The sequence below is a fragment of the Xenopus tropicalis genome, chromosome 3 (assembly GCF_000004195.4).
Source record: "Xenopus tropicalis strain Nigerian chromosome 3, UCB_Xtro_10.0, whole genome shotgun sequence".
Classification (NCBI taxonomy): domain Eukaryota; kingdom Metazoa; phylum Chordata; class Amphibia; order Anura; family Pipidae; genus Xenopus; species Xenopus tropicalis.
The window spans coordinates 11885844-11902323 of record NC_030679.2 but is presented as its reverse complement, the minus strand read 5'-3'; the positions used below and the strand labels follow the sequence as shown (position 1 = coordinate 11902323).

Genomic DNA, 16480 nt, shown 5'->3' with positions numbered 1-16480 from the left:
CAGCCGCTGGGCACCTCCCCTATCCATAGGCTATCACGGGTTAAGTCACCGCCAAAAATTTTCTGCCGGGCATGGTAAAAAGAAAGGGCTTATCCTGCTAAACAGGTCCTCTTCCTCGCTTAGGTCTGAGACCTACACATTATAAGGCAAATGTCTGCCCATTTCAGCAGGACGCTAAGACCATACACTGCCCACTGCTACTCAATCACCCGTTTGACTGTTACCTTACTTGTCTTAACAAGACTGCCATCCGTCTGTACTCTCTGGCCGCAAGAGACCATGTAAGAAGACCGTCACCCATTCCTTCTTGGCCCTATGGAGCCACGCTGAATGCATTATCTGCTCTTGCAAAAATAAAATGTCTATGCCTCAACTCGGTGAGGAGAAAAAGAGGCCGTTCTCTTCACCGACAGACTTACCTCCACTTAATGGTCACGACCGTATCGGAGGCAAAGCCATTTACAGGGGTGATTAAGATGAGAGTTTCCCCTCTTTTTTACTTCCTTCATGTCAGAGCATTCCCTCTTTTGCAGAGATACCAATGAACTTTCAGCTTCAGCAGGACTATGTCCTCAAATTCCAAGAGGAAGAGTTGTTATAAGACTGCAAAGCTCCTGTTTAGTTCTCCCCTCCTCTCTCAACTCTGCCCTCTCCCCCCAAGATAAGAGGAGCAAATCTGGGTTTACGATAAAGGGAAAAGCATCCCCCTCCTGTTGTATGGCACCCTCTCCCCGCCCTTTCTTCTGTGATTTCCCCCACTCGGTGGTAGCTTTTGCTTGCCAAGTGGCTCTGGGTTCGCCATACTTTGACCAATCCCCAATGTGTTTGTTAGCCGCATGGCGCTCCAGAAGGGGGTCTCCTGGTGACTCCTTTAGGACATTTAGGACGCACTAGTTGTTCCTGCTCCCTTCCCGTGTTGCCCAAGATTAGACCGGTGGAAGGACTGCGGCCCGGAAGACTGCGGGCCCAGACTCGTGCCGGTAAGACTTCGGGCTGGGAGACGCGGCCGGGAAGGCTGGGCCCTGGGAGGCTGGGCCATGAGCTGAGATGAATTATGTATGAACTGCAGGGGAGGCACAGGGCTGATTTCCCCAACCACTGACCCTGTTGCCGACTCCAGACCCCCATTTCCTTGTGTATTCCTCATCATGCTGCCACGAATTAGGACAGGAAACCTACGGATGGCCGAGCTTCCGACAAGTTGACACCGGGACTTGTACGTGCTCCACTATGACCTACGCCAAGCACATGGCGCATTGCAGTACATCGCAACTATACTGAAATTGCCTGTGGGCCCACTCAACATTTCCCTGGGCTGCCCGGGGATAAACAGCAGCTAATTCCCGCCAATGATATCGGGAGCTGATGCTGTACATTGCCTTACTTGCTAGGCGCACCTTATGCGCCAGCCCCCGTCCAATCCCTGTACCAAGTCCCTTCTCCACCCCTATCACATCCCCATACCTTCTGAGCCAGATCTAAGGTCTGCGGGGGATGGACTCATTCTCATTAAATGACCTTGCAGACCCGCTATGACACGGCACTGCCAAACCCTCCACATCCCTGTGGCTCCCTAAACTTATTCCGAATTTCATCTACTCCTGGTGGCCTCATGAAGTGAGTATAATCTTTGAAACTTTTTATGCCAACAAAACAATAAATATCATTTGTCATGAAAAGCCCCATAATCACAATCTTATCAATTAACATTATTTCCCAGCATAGGGCGACCTCCTCCACTGCAACCGCACCCATTTCTCGCCCCGAGTTCTGCGGGTAATCCCCACTCGAGGGAATTCCCCACTGCAGGTTTTGTCACCCACACGCCGCCCATCACTGCCACCTTCCCAAATCACACTTGCCAGGCAACTTAGCCTTGCACGGGACAAATTAGCAAAGCTTGCCACTCACTCCCACTCAATCCTGCACCACACCCGCCGCGTGGCATTAACTCACCAGTTGTCATTCACCCCTGCACCCAAGACTTATACGCCACACCCAACACTCTACCTCACCCACACCTCGTAACCCCACCCAACACACTTGTTACCACAGCCTTCATACTGCACCCACAGCACTCTTACCTGACCCACAAGCATTTGGCCCACAAGCACTCATACCTTACCACAACACTCATGCTATCTCACCCACATCACCTCTTAGCACCACAGCATTTGACCCTTGCACGTTACCCGAGCCCCCCAACACTTTCCCCCCACACACATTTACACCCACAGAATTCACATTCCCAGTGCACGCATCCAGCATCATCAGTCGCTCACATCCCCTCACTGCAGTCACGCCACGCACACTTGTCACCATTGGAAATGCACAGGTGGAATTGCTGAACTTACAAGATCCGTGCAATCTTTTGCAGCCCCTTCTTCCTGCCAATTTAAGCAGGGTTGTCTATCTTTCTTCTTTCCCTTTCGCTTTCCTCTGACCTGCTCAGCGACTGCAGCTTTCCCTTTATGTTCCCGCGCCAGTTTTCCCATCACAAACTGGCTTTTCCTCTTGGAGATACCATATGATAGTGCCTTCTGTCTTGAGTGACACCTCACCGACTATGTTTTCTGCACGATTTGCAACAAGTCTGCAAACTAGTCCCTTTCACCATGTTCTACCGGCTGCCCTACATTCTCCAGATGCAGATTCCACTTTCCCTGCTTTGTTAGCCATTATTGCATTTGCTTTGGGTTCCCAAATGCCAACGCAGCAGGTCCGACTGCACCCAACCACCTCAGCTATCTGGGCGCCTGAGACACCCATAGATATAGTTAGATTTTGTGAGTTCAGACAGGGAAATCAGATTCTGTTAGGACAAAGCACTTACTCCATCTGCTGTTCTTTTCCTCGCTTTTACCTTTTCCTGGTGTGCAATATCATCAATTCTTCCATAGACAAAAGACCATTTTTTTGCGGTATTCAGGAGCAAGGGACTCCACTCCTATTTCCCTTAGGAGCCGGTACTGAGGTACCAGTGTTACCAGTATGGAACTGCCAGTGGACCAGGGCTCTTTGGATGGCGGTTGTCTGGAGGCCCCAGAGCTTTCAGGCCCTCATTCCTACACTCGTAAGCATCTCTTCTCAGCGATTTGCCCTGTATTCTCTCGGCGCCTCTTTGCTCCATCTCCCGAACCCTCGCTTACAAAGTTCCTCTACCCGCCGCTCCTTGCCAAGAAGGTCAGCTCCGCTCAGAGTGTCGCTTTTCGCAACAGTGCACATCTCTACCTTCTTGCGCGGCCGGGCCAGGGTAGGCCTTTAGCGCATCTCCATTACCTCTTGGTTTTTAGAGAGTTCAGACGCTTGCTAGGCCTTTCTCCTTAACTTCTGAATTCCTGGGCCAGATTTTCCTGGAATCCGGGTCATGCCGGCAGCATGTCAGGTCACCCCAAACTTTCACGGGGTCCGCATTGGGCTCCTCAGAAATCTCATTCTGCAGAACACCCGAGCCTAACGTGACTCAGAGAGCCTGCTTTCCTGGATCAGTATCCTGGAGCGGCACCACACCCCAGTGGCTGCAATGCTCATGATTGACTCAACGAGCACCACACAACCTGCGTTCACATCCCAGCGCCACCAGGTCAGTGAGCACTTAGTGGCGTGCCTGGTGAATTGGTGCTGTTACAGGGAATCCTTTGCTACCAATTTTGATCTCTCTTGTACATACTTGAGAAACTTAGGGGCTGTTCATTGCTAATTGTTCTTAGTAAGGGGTAATCCTATGCTGCCATAGTTATGTATCTCTCTGTACAGCTATGACAAATTAGGGCTGTCCTGCTGAATTGTGCTTAGTACAGGGAATCCCTATGTGCCATAGTTTTAAGGTACCTCTTACAGGCTATGAGCACTAGGGTCTGTTCGCTAATTGCTTATTAACAGGTGTAATCTTATGCTGCCATTATTTTATGTATTACTCGCCTGACAGGCTATGAGAAATTAGGGCGTCCTCTGAATTTGCTTATAGGGATCCCTAGGTCCATGTTTATGCGTACGTCCTGTACAGCTATGAGCAAACTTAGGGCTTGTTCTTGCTGAATTGTGCTTAGTTACTCAGGGATCCCTATTGTTGCCATATTTTATGTATCCTTCTTACAGCTATGAGCAAACTTAGGGGCTGTTTCCTGCTGAATTGTGCTTATACAGGGAATCCTTATGCTGCTAGTTTTATGGTATCCTTGTACAGCTAGAGCAAACTAGGGCGGTGTTCATGCTGATTGTCTTAGTACGGGGAATCCCTATCTTGCCATAGGTTCTATTGTATCTCTCTGACAGGCTATGGAGCAACTTGGCTGTCGCTAATTGTGCTAGTCAGGGATAATCCCTATATGCCATATGTTTATGACTCTCTGTACAGGCTGAGCACTTAGGCTTCTGCTGGAATTGTCTTAGTACAGGGATCCCTATGTCCATAGTTTTATTACCTCTCTGTACAGACTGTGAGCAACTTAGGGGTGTTCTGCGAATTTTCTTAATACAGAAATCCTATGTGCCAAGTTTTATGGTACTCTCTTTACAGCTATGTATGGCCACTTGGGGGCGTTCCTGCTGATGTGCTTAGACAGGGGATCCCATGTTCCTGTTTATGTTCTTCTTTTACGCTATGAGCAACTAGGCTGTTCTGCCTGAATTTGCTTTAGTACAGGAGCCTATTGCTGCCTATTTTATGTATCTCTCTGTACAGGCTTGAGCAAACTTTAGCGCTGTTCATGCTGATGTGCTTATTACAGGGATCCCTATGCTGCCATAGTTTTGGATCTCTCTGTAAGGCTATGAGCAAACTTAGGGCTGTTTCTGCTGATTGTCGTAGATACAGGAATCCCTATGCTGCCATAGTTAATGTATCTCTGTATCAGCTATGGGAGGCAACTTAGGGCTCCTGCAATTTGCTAACAGGGAATCCCTATGTGCCTAGTTATGTACCTCTTTACAGGCTGATGAGAAAAGTGGTTCTGCTGAATTGTGCTTATACAGGATCTATGTCCATATTATATTACCTTCTGTAAGGCTATGGAGCAACTTAGGCGCTGTTCCTGCTGATTTTCTTAGTAAGGATCCCTGTTCCAATAGTTTTATGTATCCTTCGACAGGCTATAGGGCAATTAGGGGCTGTCCTTGTCTGATTGTGCTTAGTACAGGGAATCATTTATGTGCCATAGTTTTATGGTCTTGTACTCTACGATCGGCTATGAAATTAGGGGCATTTCTGTTATTTGCTTAGTACAGGGCCTACTGTTGCCTATTATGTACCTCTCTGTACAGGCTAGAGCAAACTTAGGGGCTGTTCCTGCTGAATTCTTAACAGGAATCCCTATTGCCATATTTATGTACTCTCTGGACAGCTATGGAGCAAACTTAGGCTGTCCGGCGAATTGTCTAGACGAGGCGGATCCCATGTGCCTCGTGTATGGTATCCTTTCTGTACGGCTATGAGCAACTTAGGGCTGTTCCTGCTGAATTGTGATTATTAATGGAAATCCTTACCCATAGTTTATGGTATCTCTCTTACAGCTATGGACAAACTTAGCTGCTGTTTCATGCTAATGGCTTAGACAGGGGAATCCCTATGCTGCCTAGTTTATGTTATCTCTTCTTACAGCTTGGAACTTAGGGGTTTTCTGCATTTGTGCTAGGAACAGGGTCCTATGTCCATAGTTTATGGTAACTCCTGTACAGGCTATGAGCAAACTTAGGGCTTTCCTGCGAATTTGTGTCTTTTACAGGGAATCCTATGTGCATAGTTTTATGGTATCCTTCGTACGTCTATGAGCAACTTAGCGGGGGCTGGTTCTTGCGAATTGGCTTAGTTACAGGATTCCTTATCTACGCCATAGTTTATGTATCTCTCTGTACAGATATGGAGAACTTAGGGGGTGTCATGCTGAATTTGTGCTTATACAGGGAATCCCTTTATGGGGTATCTCCTGTACAGGCTATGAGCAAACTTGGGGGCATGTTCCTGCTGAATTGTTTGCTAGTACATGGGCGAATTCCATTGCCATTTTTATCGTATCCTTCTGTACAGGCTATGAGCAAACTAGGTTCCTGCTGAATTTTGCTTAGTACAGGCAATCTTATGCTCCATAGTTTTATGTTCTCTTGTACATGTTATGAGCAAAATTTAGCGTGCGGTTCATGCTGAAATTGCTTTCAGGGAATCCCTAACTGCCATAGTTATGGTATCTCTCTTTACAGGCTAGTAGCAATTAGATTCCTGCTTGATTGTGTTATACAGTGGGAATCCTATGCTCATATTTTATGTTACTCTCTGTACAGGCATAGCAAACTTAGGCTTTCAGGTGATGGCTTAGGACGGGAATTCCCTAGTCCATAGTTTTATGTATCTTCTTACAGGCTTTGACAATTAGTGGCTGTTCTTGTCTGAATTTGCTTAACAGGATCTTATCTCATAAGTTTTATGATCTCTCTTACATGCTATGAGCAATGGGGGCTGTTTCTGCTGATCGCTTAGTACAGGATCCCTATCTTTGATCCATGTTATAGTATTCTTTCTGTCTGGGAGCTTAGGGGCTTTCCTCTGAATTGTGTTAGTATCAGGGAATCCCTATGCTCCATAGTTTAGTGATATCTCTCTGTAAGCTATGAGCATAATTAAGGGCTGTATCTGCTGATTTGTGCTAGTACAGGGAACCCTATGCTGCTTAGTTTCATGTATCTCTCTGTACGCTTGAGCAATTCTTAGGGGCGTGCCTGCTGAATTAAGTTCAATGCATGGTATAATTCAGTTAGCTTTCCTCCTTGATCCATCCCAAGATAATCATCTATACTACATTCTTATGGATTGCCCTCCCAAGGCCAGGATTGCTACGTCAATGGAAATGACGGGGGAAGGGTGAGGTCAGAGCCTATTACAATGGTGTGATGGCACAGGAATGGGATAAGACTAGGCAATGGGTCTAAGCATTTGGGGACAGTTGGCATCACATTGTGTCTGCAGGTTGAAGACAATTACTTGTCATTACTCCAGACCAATTAGCTGTAACCACATGTACTGCAGTGCATTTTTCCTTAGTCCAACAGAATGGTTAAATAAAAAAAAAATAAGGCATAGTGGCCCTTTAATCTAGTTTGCACTAACAGCATGTGACATACCTTGGCAAGATGTTCCCCTAAGCCAAAGGGCACTTCCCTTTCTTTTTCAATATCCGTTTTGTTGCCCAGCATCATTACAGGGATGTTTTCCCCCGTGGCTTCCTGTGGGGAGAATAACACAATAGGTATAAGTAACAAAAAGAGAGCTCACAATTTGCATTTTACATAAAAGTAGTGGGAATTAGTTTAGGTGTACAAGTTATATAATTTATTCTTTGCTTCTTTTTATACATGTGAGCAGAAGCTGCCATATTGCTCATAAGCAATTCAAATGATGCTTAACATTTGGTGGGTTGTCATTTCCTTTTTAAAACCATGATTTGCGAGCAGAAATTTGCAGATTGTCACACATATGCAATATTAGTAGATTCAGCATAAACACCGAGTAATGGTTCCTCACTCCACCTGGTAAGCATATGGCCCCTGCCATAAGTTCTTTGATTAATATCGATATAATACAATCACCCATCGCCTTTCAAAGACGTTCTGTATCTCCTGGTATCTAGCGAAATTGTAAATGTTTTCTTTATAACCTGATTAAGAGGAGATGGAAATGGTTTGGCTCTTTACAAGAACATGCTAGTAAGCTTCAACTACTGTATAAATGGGTATAATTCACTGAGGGGTCATCTTCCCATTTAAAGCTTTAGGCCCATCTAATATGCTGTTCAGTTTTCGTCTCCAGTGCTCAACGTACATTACAAGGAAACCTATCTGGTTAAAGGTATGGGGAAGTCGCATATTGGGGAAGCTGGCAAATTGGGGGGTCTGTTTACACTGGAGAAAGCCCTTAGGGTGATGATAACTATGTTTTATTAAATATATAAGATCATAATACCGTTCTAATTTTATTTTACAGTTAACTTCCCAATGACACAGGCACCACTCCGTTTAGAAGAAGAGGTTCCTTTTAAAATTCGGAAAGGAATTGTACTGTAACGCGTGATGTTGTGCTGTGGGATTTAAGCAAGTGAGGAATACCGTAGTGGGATAGCTCTCAGTACAAGTGAGGGAACAGGGGTGGGGGTAGCTCTCAGTACAATAGGATACAGGGGTAGGAGATACTCTCAGTACAAAGCTGAGGATACATGTAGGGGATAGTCTCAGTACAAGTATGAATACAGTGTAGGGAGTAGCTCTCAGTACAATGAGGGATATACAGGGTTGGGAGATTAGCTTCGTCAAGTGAGATACAGGGTATGGGATAGCTCTCATACAAGTAGGATTACAGGCTAGGAATACTCTCAAGTACAATGACGGAATACAGTGTAGGAGTACTCCTAATACAGTGAGGAAATACAGGGAGGATACTCTCATTACAATGTGAGGAATACAGGGGTAGGGATACTCTCATTACAGTGAGGAATACAGGGTAGGGGGGTAGTTCAGTACAAGTAGAATACAGGTAGGATTATAGCTCTCTATACAATAAGGGAAGTAGGGAATAGCTCTCATACAATGAGGGAATACAGTTGTAGGGAATAGCTCTCAGTACAGTAGAATACAGGGTATGGAGTAGCCTCAGTACAAGTAGGATACATGGGTAGTGAGATAGCTTCTCATTACAAGTGAGGATACAGGTAGGGATAGCTCTCGTACAAGTAGGAATACTAGTGGGATACTTCCAGTACAAGTGAGGAATACAGGGTAGGAGTAGCTTCAGACAGTGAGGAATTATCAGGTAGGACATAGCTCTCAGACAAGTGAGGATCCGGTAGGAGATAGCTCTCAGTACAAGTGAGGGGAATACAGGCTTAGGTGGATAGCTCTCTATACAAGTGAGATACAGGGTTATATAGCTGCTCAATACAAGTGAGGATACAGTAGGGATTAGCTATCATACAAGTGAGATACGGTATGGGGATAGCTCTCAGTACAAGTAGTAATACAGGTAGGGGATAGCTCTCAGTAATTGAGGAATACAGGGCTTAGAATGCTCTCCAGTACAAGTGAAGAATACAGGTAGGGATACTCACATGTACAAGTAGGAATACAGGAGGTTATGAGATAGCTCTCGTACAATGTGAAATAACAGGTAGGGAATACTCTACAGGAGGGAATACAGGGTATGGATATCTCTCCAGTACAAGTGAGGATACAGGTAGGGGATACTCTCCATACAAAGTGAGAATACAGTGGTAGGGATACTCTCATGTACAAGGAGGAATACAGGTTAGGGAGATAGCTCTCAGTACAAAGTGGAGTATACAGGGTAGGGGGATACTCTTCATACTAAGAGGAAATTACAGGGGTAGTGGGGAGTAGCTCTCAGTACAAGGTAGGATTACAGGGTATGGGATAGCTCTCAGGTACAAGTAAGATATACAGTATATGGGATCCTCTTCAGTTACAAGTGAGGGAATACAGGATAGGGAAGACTCTCCAGTACAAGTGGGAGGTAATACTAGGTAGGGGAATAGCTCTCAGTACAAGTGAATGGAATTACAGGTAGGGGGAGATAGCTCTCATACAAGTTAGGGAAACAGTCTAGGATAGCTTCAGTACAAGGAGGGAATACAGCGAGTATGGAATAGCCTCATACAAGTAGATAAGAGTAGGGAGATACTCTCATACATGATGGAATACAGGGTAGGGATAGCCTCGTACAAGTGATGGATAAGGTTCGGAGAATAGCTTCAGTACAAGTGAGGAAACTGGGTTAGGGGGGATAGCCTCAGTACAAGTTGAGGGAATTACAGGTGTATGATAGCTCTCTGTACAAGTAGGGAATACAGGTTATGCGGATAAGTTCTAGTACAGTGAGGAATACAGGGTATGGGGGATAGCTCTCAGTACAAGGAGAATACAGTGTATGGTAGCTTCATTACAAGTGAGGGAAACAGTAGGCGATAGCTCCTCATGTAACAAGTGAGGAATAAGGGTATGGAGATAGCTCAGTACAAGTAGGCAATACAGTTATGGGATGATAGCTCTCAGTACAGTGGAGGGAATAGAGGTAGGTAATCTCTCGTACAGTGAGGATTACATGGTATGGAGATACTCTCAGTACAAGTGAGGAATACAGGTAGGGGAATAGCTCCAGTACAAGGAGAATACGTATGGGAAGCTCTCATCAAGTTAGAAACGTTAGGAATAGCTCCAGACAGTGAGAATAAGTGTAGGGGATAGCTCTTCAGTCAATTAAGGAACAGGTTTGGTATCCAGATTACAAAGTGAGCTGATACAGGAGGATAGCTTCAGTACAATGTGATGGACGGGTGTAGGGATAGCTTCATTACATAGAATGACATGAGGTGTATGGGGGATAAGCTCTCAGTACATAGCGAATACCGAGTAGGGATAGCTCTCAGTTACAAAGTAAGGGATACGTGTATGGATATCATCCAGTCAATGAGGAATACAGGGTGGGATACTCTCAGTACAAGTGAGGAATACAGGGTAGGGATAGCTCTTCAGTACATATGATGACTACAGGTATGGGATAGTCTCAGTACATGAGGGACACAGGGGGTATGGGATACATTCAGTACAAGTGAGGAAAGGTTAGGGAAGTCAGACAAGTGAGGAATACAGGGGTATGGGATATCTCATAAAAGTGAGAATACAGGGTAGCGGGATGCTCTCTGTACAAGTGAGAATACAGGGTAGGGTTACTCCTCATACAAGTGAGGAAACGGGGTAGGGATACGCTCTCAGTACAAGTGTGGGAATACAGGTATGGGATAGTCTCAAGACAGGAGGAATTACAGGGTAGGGGGATAGCTCTCAGTCAATGAGTTCAGGGTTAGGAGATAGCTCTCATACAAGATAGCGATACAGGTTAGGGGAGCATACTCTCAGTACAACCGTGAGGAATACAGGTTGGAATACCTCTCATTACAATAGGGAATACAGTAGGGGATAGCTCTCAACAAGTGGGAATACAGTGATAGGGGAGAGCTCTCAGTACAAGTGATGCAATCAGGGTAGGAGCTCTCCTGTAAGTAGGAATACAGGGGTAGGAATAGCTCTCAGACAGTGAATACAGGGTATGGAGAGAACTCTCAGTACAAGAGAATACAGGGTATGTGAATTAGCTCTCAGTACAATTGAGAAATAGAGGTAGGGGAATAGCTCTCAGTACAAGTGAGGAACATAGGGAGAAGCTCTCAGTTACAAGGAATCACGTAGGGAGATAGCTCTCAGTACAAGTGAGGGAATACAGGGTAGGGAGAGAGCTCTCAGTACAATGAAATACAGGGTATGAGGAATACTCTCAGGTACAATTGAGGGAATCAGGGGATAGGGAGATAGCTTCATACAAGTGAGGGAATACAGGGTAGGGGGATAGCTCTCATACAATAGGATTACTAGTAGGGAGATAGCTCCAGGAGGAATACAGGGGGGGGGATAGCTCTCAGTAGAAAGTAAGGGAATACAGGGGTAGTGGGGGATAAGCTCTCAGTACAGTGAGGGAATACAGGCGGTAGGGGAGAATAGCTCTCAGTACAAGTGAGTGGAATACAGTGGGTAGGGGGAATAGCTTCTCAGTAACAAGTGAGGGAATACAGGGGTAGGGGAGATAGCTCTCAGTACAAGTGGAGGGATATACAGGGGTAGGGGCGGATAGGCTTCTCAGTACCAAGTGAGGGAAATACCAGGGGTAGGGGGGATAGCTCTCAGTACAGTGAGGGATTACAGGCGGTAGGGGAGATAGCTGCTCAGTACAAGTGAGGGAATAACAGGAGCGTAGGGGGGATCAGCTCTCCAGTACAAAGTGGAGGAATACAGGGTAGGGGGGATAGCTCTCAGTACAAGTGAGGGAATACAGGGGTAGGGGGGATAGCTCTCAGTACAAGTTGCCCCAGGGACTGGTCCGATTGCCATCTTGGAGTCAGGAAGGAATATTTTCCCCTCTGGGGCAAATTAGAGAGGCTTCAGATGGGGTTTTTTGCCTTCCTCTGGATCAACTAGCAGTTAGGCAGGTTATATATAGGCATTATGGTTGAACGTGATGGACGTACGTCTTTTTTCAACCTAACTTACTATGTAACTAAGCAGCATTTTGAAATCTGGCTAGGATATATTCAAATATGTGTATAATATCGGTAACTGGTATTTCTAGCCCCTCACACACCTTTCTTTTTAGTGTTGTTTCTCAGATACCATCGCTGAGGCTGAGGGAGATTATTGTTTAATAAAGTTAAAATGAACTCATAACAAGTCACCTTTCTTGTCCGGCCGTGTCCCAAAGCTGCAGTGCCACTTGGCAGTTATCCACTGTCACTGTTTTTACACTGTAATCGACTCCTGCCAGAGAATGGACATAGGCAAGAGTTTATTTCAGAGATAGATTTGGGCTTCCCATCCCAGCTTATTAGGTGCCCATTAGCCAGTATATTTAGCAGGCCAGGTACACTAATGGACATGCTCATAGACGCCAGTAACTTTTATCCTGGCTCTGTTTTTTTTACCTAATAGAAAGAAATGGGCAAGAAGAGATAAAAAAAAAAACTGGAAAAAAATGTTACATGAAATGTTACATGAAGTACATCCCCAAAGGGATCCCGACCCACAGGTTGCGAACCGCTGTTTTATGTGGATATGCAGCAAATGCACCAAGAAGGAGAGGTGATCGTGTCTTTTGGGCAGTGATCCCCAACCAGTGGCTCAGGGGCAACATGTTGCTCCCCAACCCCTTGGATGTTGCTCTCAGTGGTTTCAAAACAGATACTTGTTTTTGAATTTCTGGCTTGGAGACAAGTTTTGGTTGCATAATACAACAGGGATATTGCCAAACAGAGCCTCATGTTGGCTGCCAGTCCACATAGGGGCTACCAAATAGCCAAACACTGCTCTTATTTGACTCTCCCATGATCTTTTTCATGCTTGTGTTGCTCCCCAATGCTTTTTCCATTTGAATGTAACTCACGGGTAAAAAATGTTGAGGACCACTGCTCCAGGGCATAAGCATTATGTTCTGCAAGTGCCAGCAGACATGCAATAAATGCCATGGCTGAATGCATACTTAACACCATGTCCTAATAACTGGACTTGTGTAGAACTTTTGGTTGTATTGTCCATTTATATACTATAAGGGAAAATCACAATGCATACAAGATATCAAGTTAAGTGACCTATTAAAGAATTTCTCAAAACTAGAATATATATATCAGTAAGGGTGAAGACACACAGAGCTACTTAGTAGCAGCTATAGTTTTCCTTTAACCACTTACCTACAGTGGCGGAGGTTCCAGGGTGAAAACTACCATCACAAAATCTTCTCAGAAATGAAGTCTTTCCAACACTGGAATTCCCAACCAAGACTATTTTAAAGATGCGTTCCGGGGCAGTGTATGGCCGTTCTTCCTTCAAACAAATGAATTCGTGCTTAGCATGCATTTGAAGTTTCAATACATCAAATATATAGAGACCAATGGCTTATCATAAGTGTGGATGGTTCTAGACATGACTGGATTGGTTGGTTGATTTTAAAGTTTGGGCTACGGGGGCAAGAACTAGGGAAATAAACCCACAAACTTGATGGATACGGCCTAGAGTCTTGTGAAATACTATTTATGTGCATTAGATGCTATTATCTTCACTTGAGATTACAGATGACCTACTTACAGTTGCTAGTGTCTCTTTCCCGACTGGCTGTCCTCTTGGGGAAGATGGCACCTCTCCTTTAGGAACCTGTTCTTCCGTACTCTCAAATACCTCAACTCTGGTCTCCTCGCTCTCATCTACTTCCTTCCACTCATGTAAAGGTCTCTCCTCCTGGGTGTCAAGCAGTTGGGGTAGGTGGTCTTCCTCAATGGATATGATTCTTTGCAGCTGTTTCGGTGTGTTTGGTTTACAGTCTGTAACACTTTCAGGTTCCTGAGTCGATGTAAAACAACCATTAAGTCCAAAGGAGTTTCGTTTAGTATGAAATACATCTTCCTCTTCTGATGATTGGCTGTCGACAGAAAAAGCAAGCAGTAATGTAAAGATAGACGAAGGGGAGTCTAGATCTAAAATGCTTAGTTCTACAAGACATCTGTTAAAAGACTGCAGGATGAACCTAACACTAAGGGGCTGATTTACTAATCCACGAACGGTCCGAAGGTGTCCGAATGCGTTTTTTTTCGTAATGATCGGTATTTTGCGATTTTTTCGTAAATTGTCGCGACTTTTTCGTAGCCATTAAGACTTTCGCAAAATGTCGCGACTTTTTCATAGCGTTACGACTTGCGCGAATTGTCGCAACTTTTTCGGAGCCTTCGCCCCGAGTACGAAAGTTTCGGATTCATTCAAGCTTCAGTATCGTGACTTTCCTTGGGCCAGGTTGGAGCTGCAGAGTGCCATTGAGCCCTATGGGAGACTTTCCTTGGGCCGGGTTGGAGCTGCAGAGTGCCATTGAGCCCTATGGGAGACTTTCCTTGGGCCGGGTTGGAGCTGCAGAGTGCCATTGAGCCCTATGGGAGACTTTCCTTGGGGCAGGTTGGAGCTGCAGAGTGCCATTGAGCCCTATGGGAGACTTTCCTTGGGCCGGGTTGGAGCTGCCAGAGTGCCATTGAGCCCTATGGGAGACTTTCCTTGGGCCGGGTTGGAGCTGCAGAGGCATTGCCTGGGACTCTGGCGGTTGGAGCTGCAGCTGCATGGCCCAGGGAGACTTTCCTTGGGCCGGGTTGGAGCCTGCAGAGTGCCATTGAAGCCCTATGGGAGACTTTCCTTGGGCCGGGTTGGAGCTGCAGAGTGCCATTGAGCCCTATGGGAGACTTTCCTTGGGCCGGGTTGGAGCTGCAGAGTGCCATTGAGCCCTATGGGAGACTTTCCTTGGGCCGGGTTGGAGCTGCAGAGTGCCATTGAGCCCTATGGGAGACTTTCCTTGGGCTGGGTTGGAGCTGCAGAGTGCCATTGAGCCCTATGGGAGACTTTCCTTGGGCCGGGTTGGAGCTGCAGAGTGCCATTGAGCCCTATGGGAGACTTTCCTTGGGCCGGGTTGGAGCTGCCAGAGTGCCATTGAGCCCTATGGGAGACTTTCCTTGGGCCGGGTTGGAGCTGCAGAGTGCCATTGAGCCCTATGGGAGACTTTCCTTGGGCCGGGTTGGAGCTGCAGAGTGCCATTGAGCCCTATGGGAGCTTCCTTGGGCCGGTTGGAGCTGCAGAGTGCCATTGGCCTATGGGAGCTTTCCTTGGGCCGGGTTGGAGCTGCAGAGTGCCATTGAGCCCTATGGGAGACTTTCCTTGGGCCGGGTTGGAGCTGCAGAGTGCCATTGAGCCCTATGGGAGACTTTCCTTGGGCCAGGTTGGAGCTGCAGAGTGCCATTGAGCCCTATGGGAGACTTTCCTTGGGCCAGGTTGGAGCTGCAGAGTGCCATTGAGCCCTATGGGAGACTTTCCTTGGGCCGGGTTGGAGCTGCAGAGTGCCATTGAGCCCTATGGGAGACTTTCCTTGGGCCGGGTTGGAGCTGCAGAGTGCCATTGAGCCCTATGGGAGGCTTTCCTTGGGCCGGGTTGGAGCTGCAGAGTGCCATTGAGCCCTATGGGAGACTTTCCTTGGGCCGGGTTGGAGCTGCAGAGTGCCATTGAGCCCTATGGGAGACTTTCCTTGGGCCAGGTTGGAGCTGCAGAGTGCCATTGAGTCCTATGGGAGGCTTCCAAAATCATGCTAAATCTGAAAGTTTTGCCCGCAGTTTACGAGCGCTCAATACGAAAAAGTCGCAACAAGATACGAGCAAATCGTAATGGCTACGAAAAAGTCGCGACAATTCGCGCAAATCGTAATGGTTACGAAAAAGTCGCGACAATTTACGAAAAGTCGTAATGGCGACGGAAAAATCGCAAACAATACGAAAAAGTCGCAAAATGTTCATTTTCCAATCGGAATTTTTCGGATTTGGATTCGTGGATTAGTAAATGTGCCCCTAAGTAAGTGTCATTGTTACCATCTTGCTCCCTTGTGACCATTTTGTCCTATTTTCTCCTTCTTGCCCTATTATATCTAGTATGCCTAGTCTAGTATCTACAACTTCTGTTATTGGGCTGACTTCCTGCGTATAAGAACTCAAGTACATTCTCCTAAAGGTGGCCCTTCTTCATCTCTATAAGTTGTGCCTGAAACTCCCCTTACACCACACCTGGTGCATTCAGGATGGTTTCTTGGACAGTTGGGTGAGGTGCTTATGGATAACATCAAGCTTATAGTACCTGGCTGATGCTATGTAAAGAAAGAGGTGCTGGTGATTCAACTTGAGATGGTAGAGCAGGGATCCCCAACCAGTGGCTCAGGGGCAACATGTTGCTCCCCAACCCCTTGGATGTTGCTCTCAGTGCCCCCAAACCAGGGAGTTATTTTTGAATTCCTGACTTGGGGACAAGCTTTGGTTGAATAAAATCAAGATTTCCTACCAAATAAAGCCCCCTGTAAGCTGATAAGGTG

At 46.2% G+C, this 16480-nt stretch overlaps 1 protein-coding gene across 1 annotated transcript in view; it reads right to left on the bottom strand.

The window, feature by feature from the left end:
• The window catches only part of cracr2a (calcium release activated channel regulator 2A), a 99162-nt gene that overhangs the window by 8986 nt on the left and 73696 nt on the right, over positions 1-16480 (bottom strand). Inside the window, exons 12-16 of the mRNA XM_031898109.1 lie at positions 13684-14014; positions 13290-13422; positions 12282-12363; positions 7579-7615; positions 7114-7215 (exon numbers count right to left, since the gene is read on the bottom strand). Coding sequence (XP_031753969.1) covers positions 7114-7215; positions 7579-7615; positions 12282-12363; positions 13290-13422; positions 13684-14014 — 685 coding nt within the window. The remainder of the gene's footprint in view (positions 1-7113; positions 7216-7578; positions 7616-12281; positions 12364-13289; positions 13423-13683; positions 14015-16480) is intronic.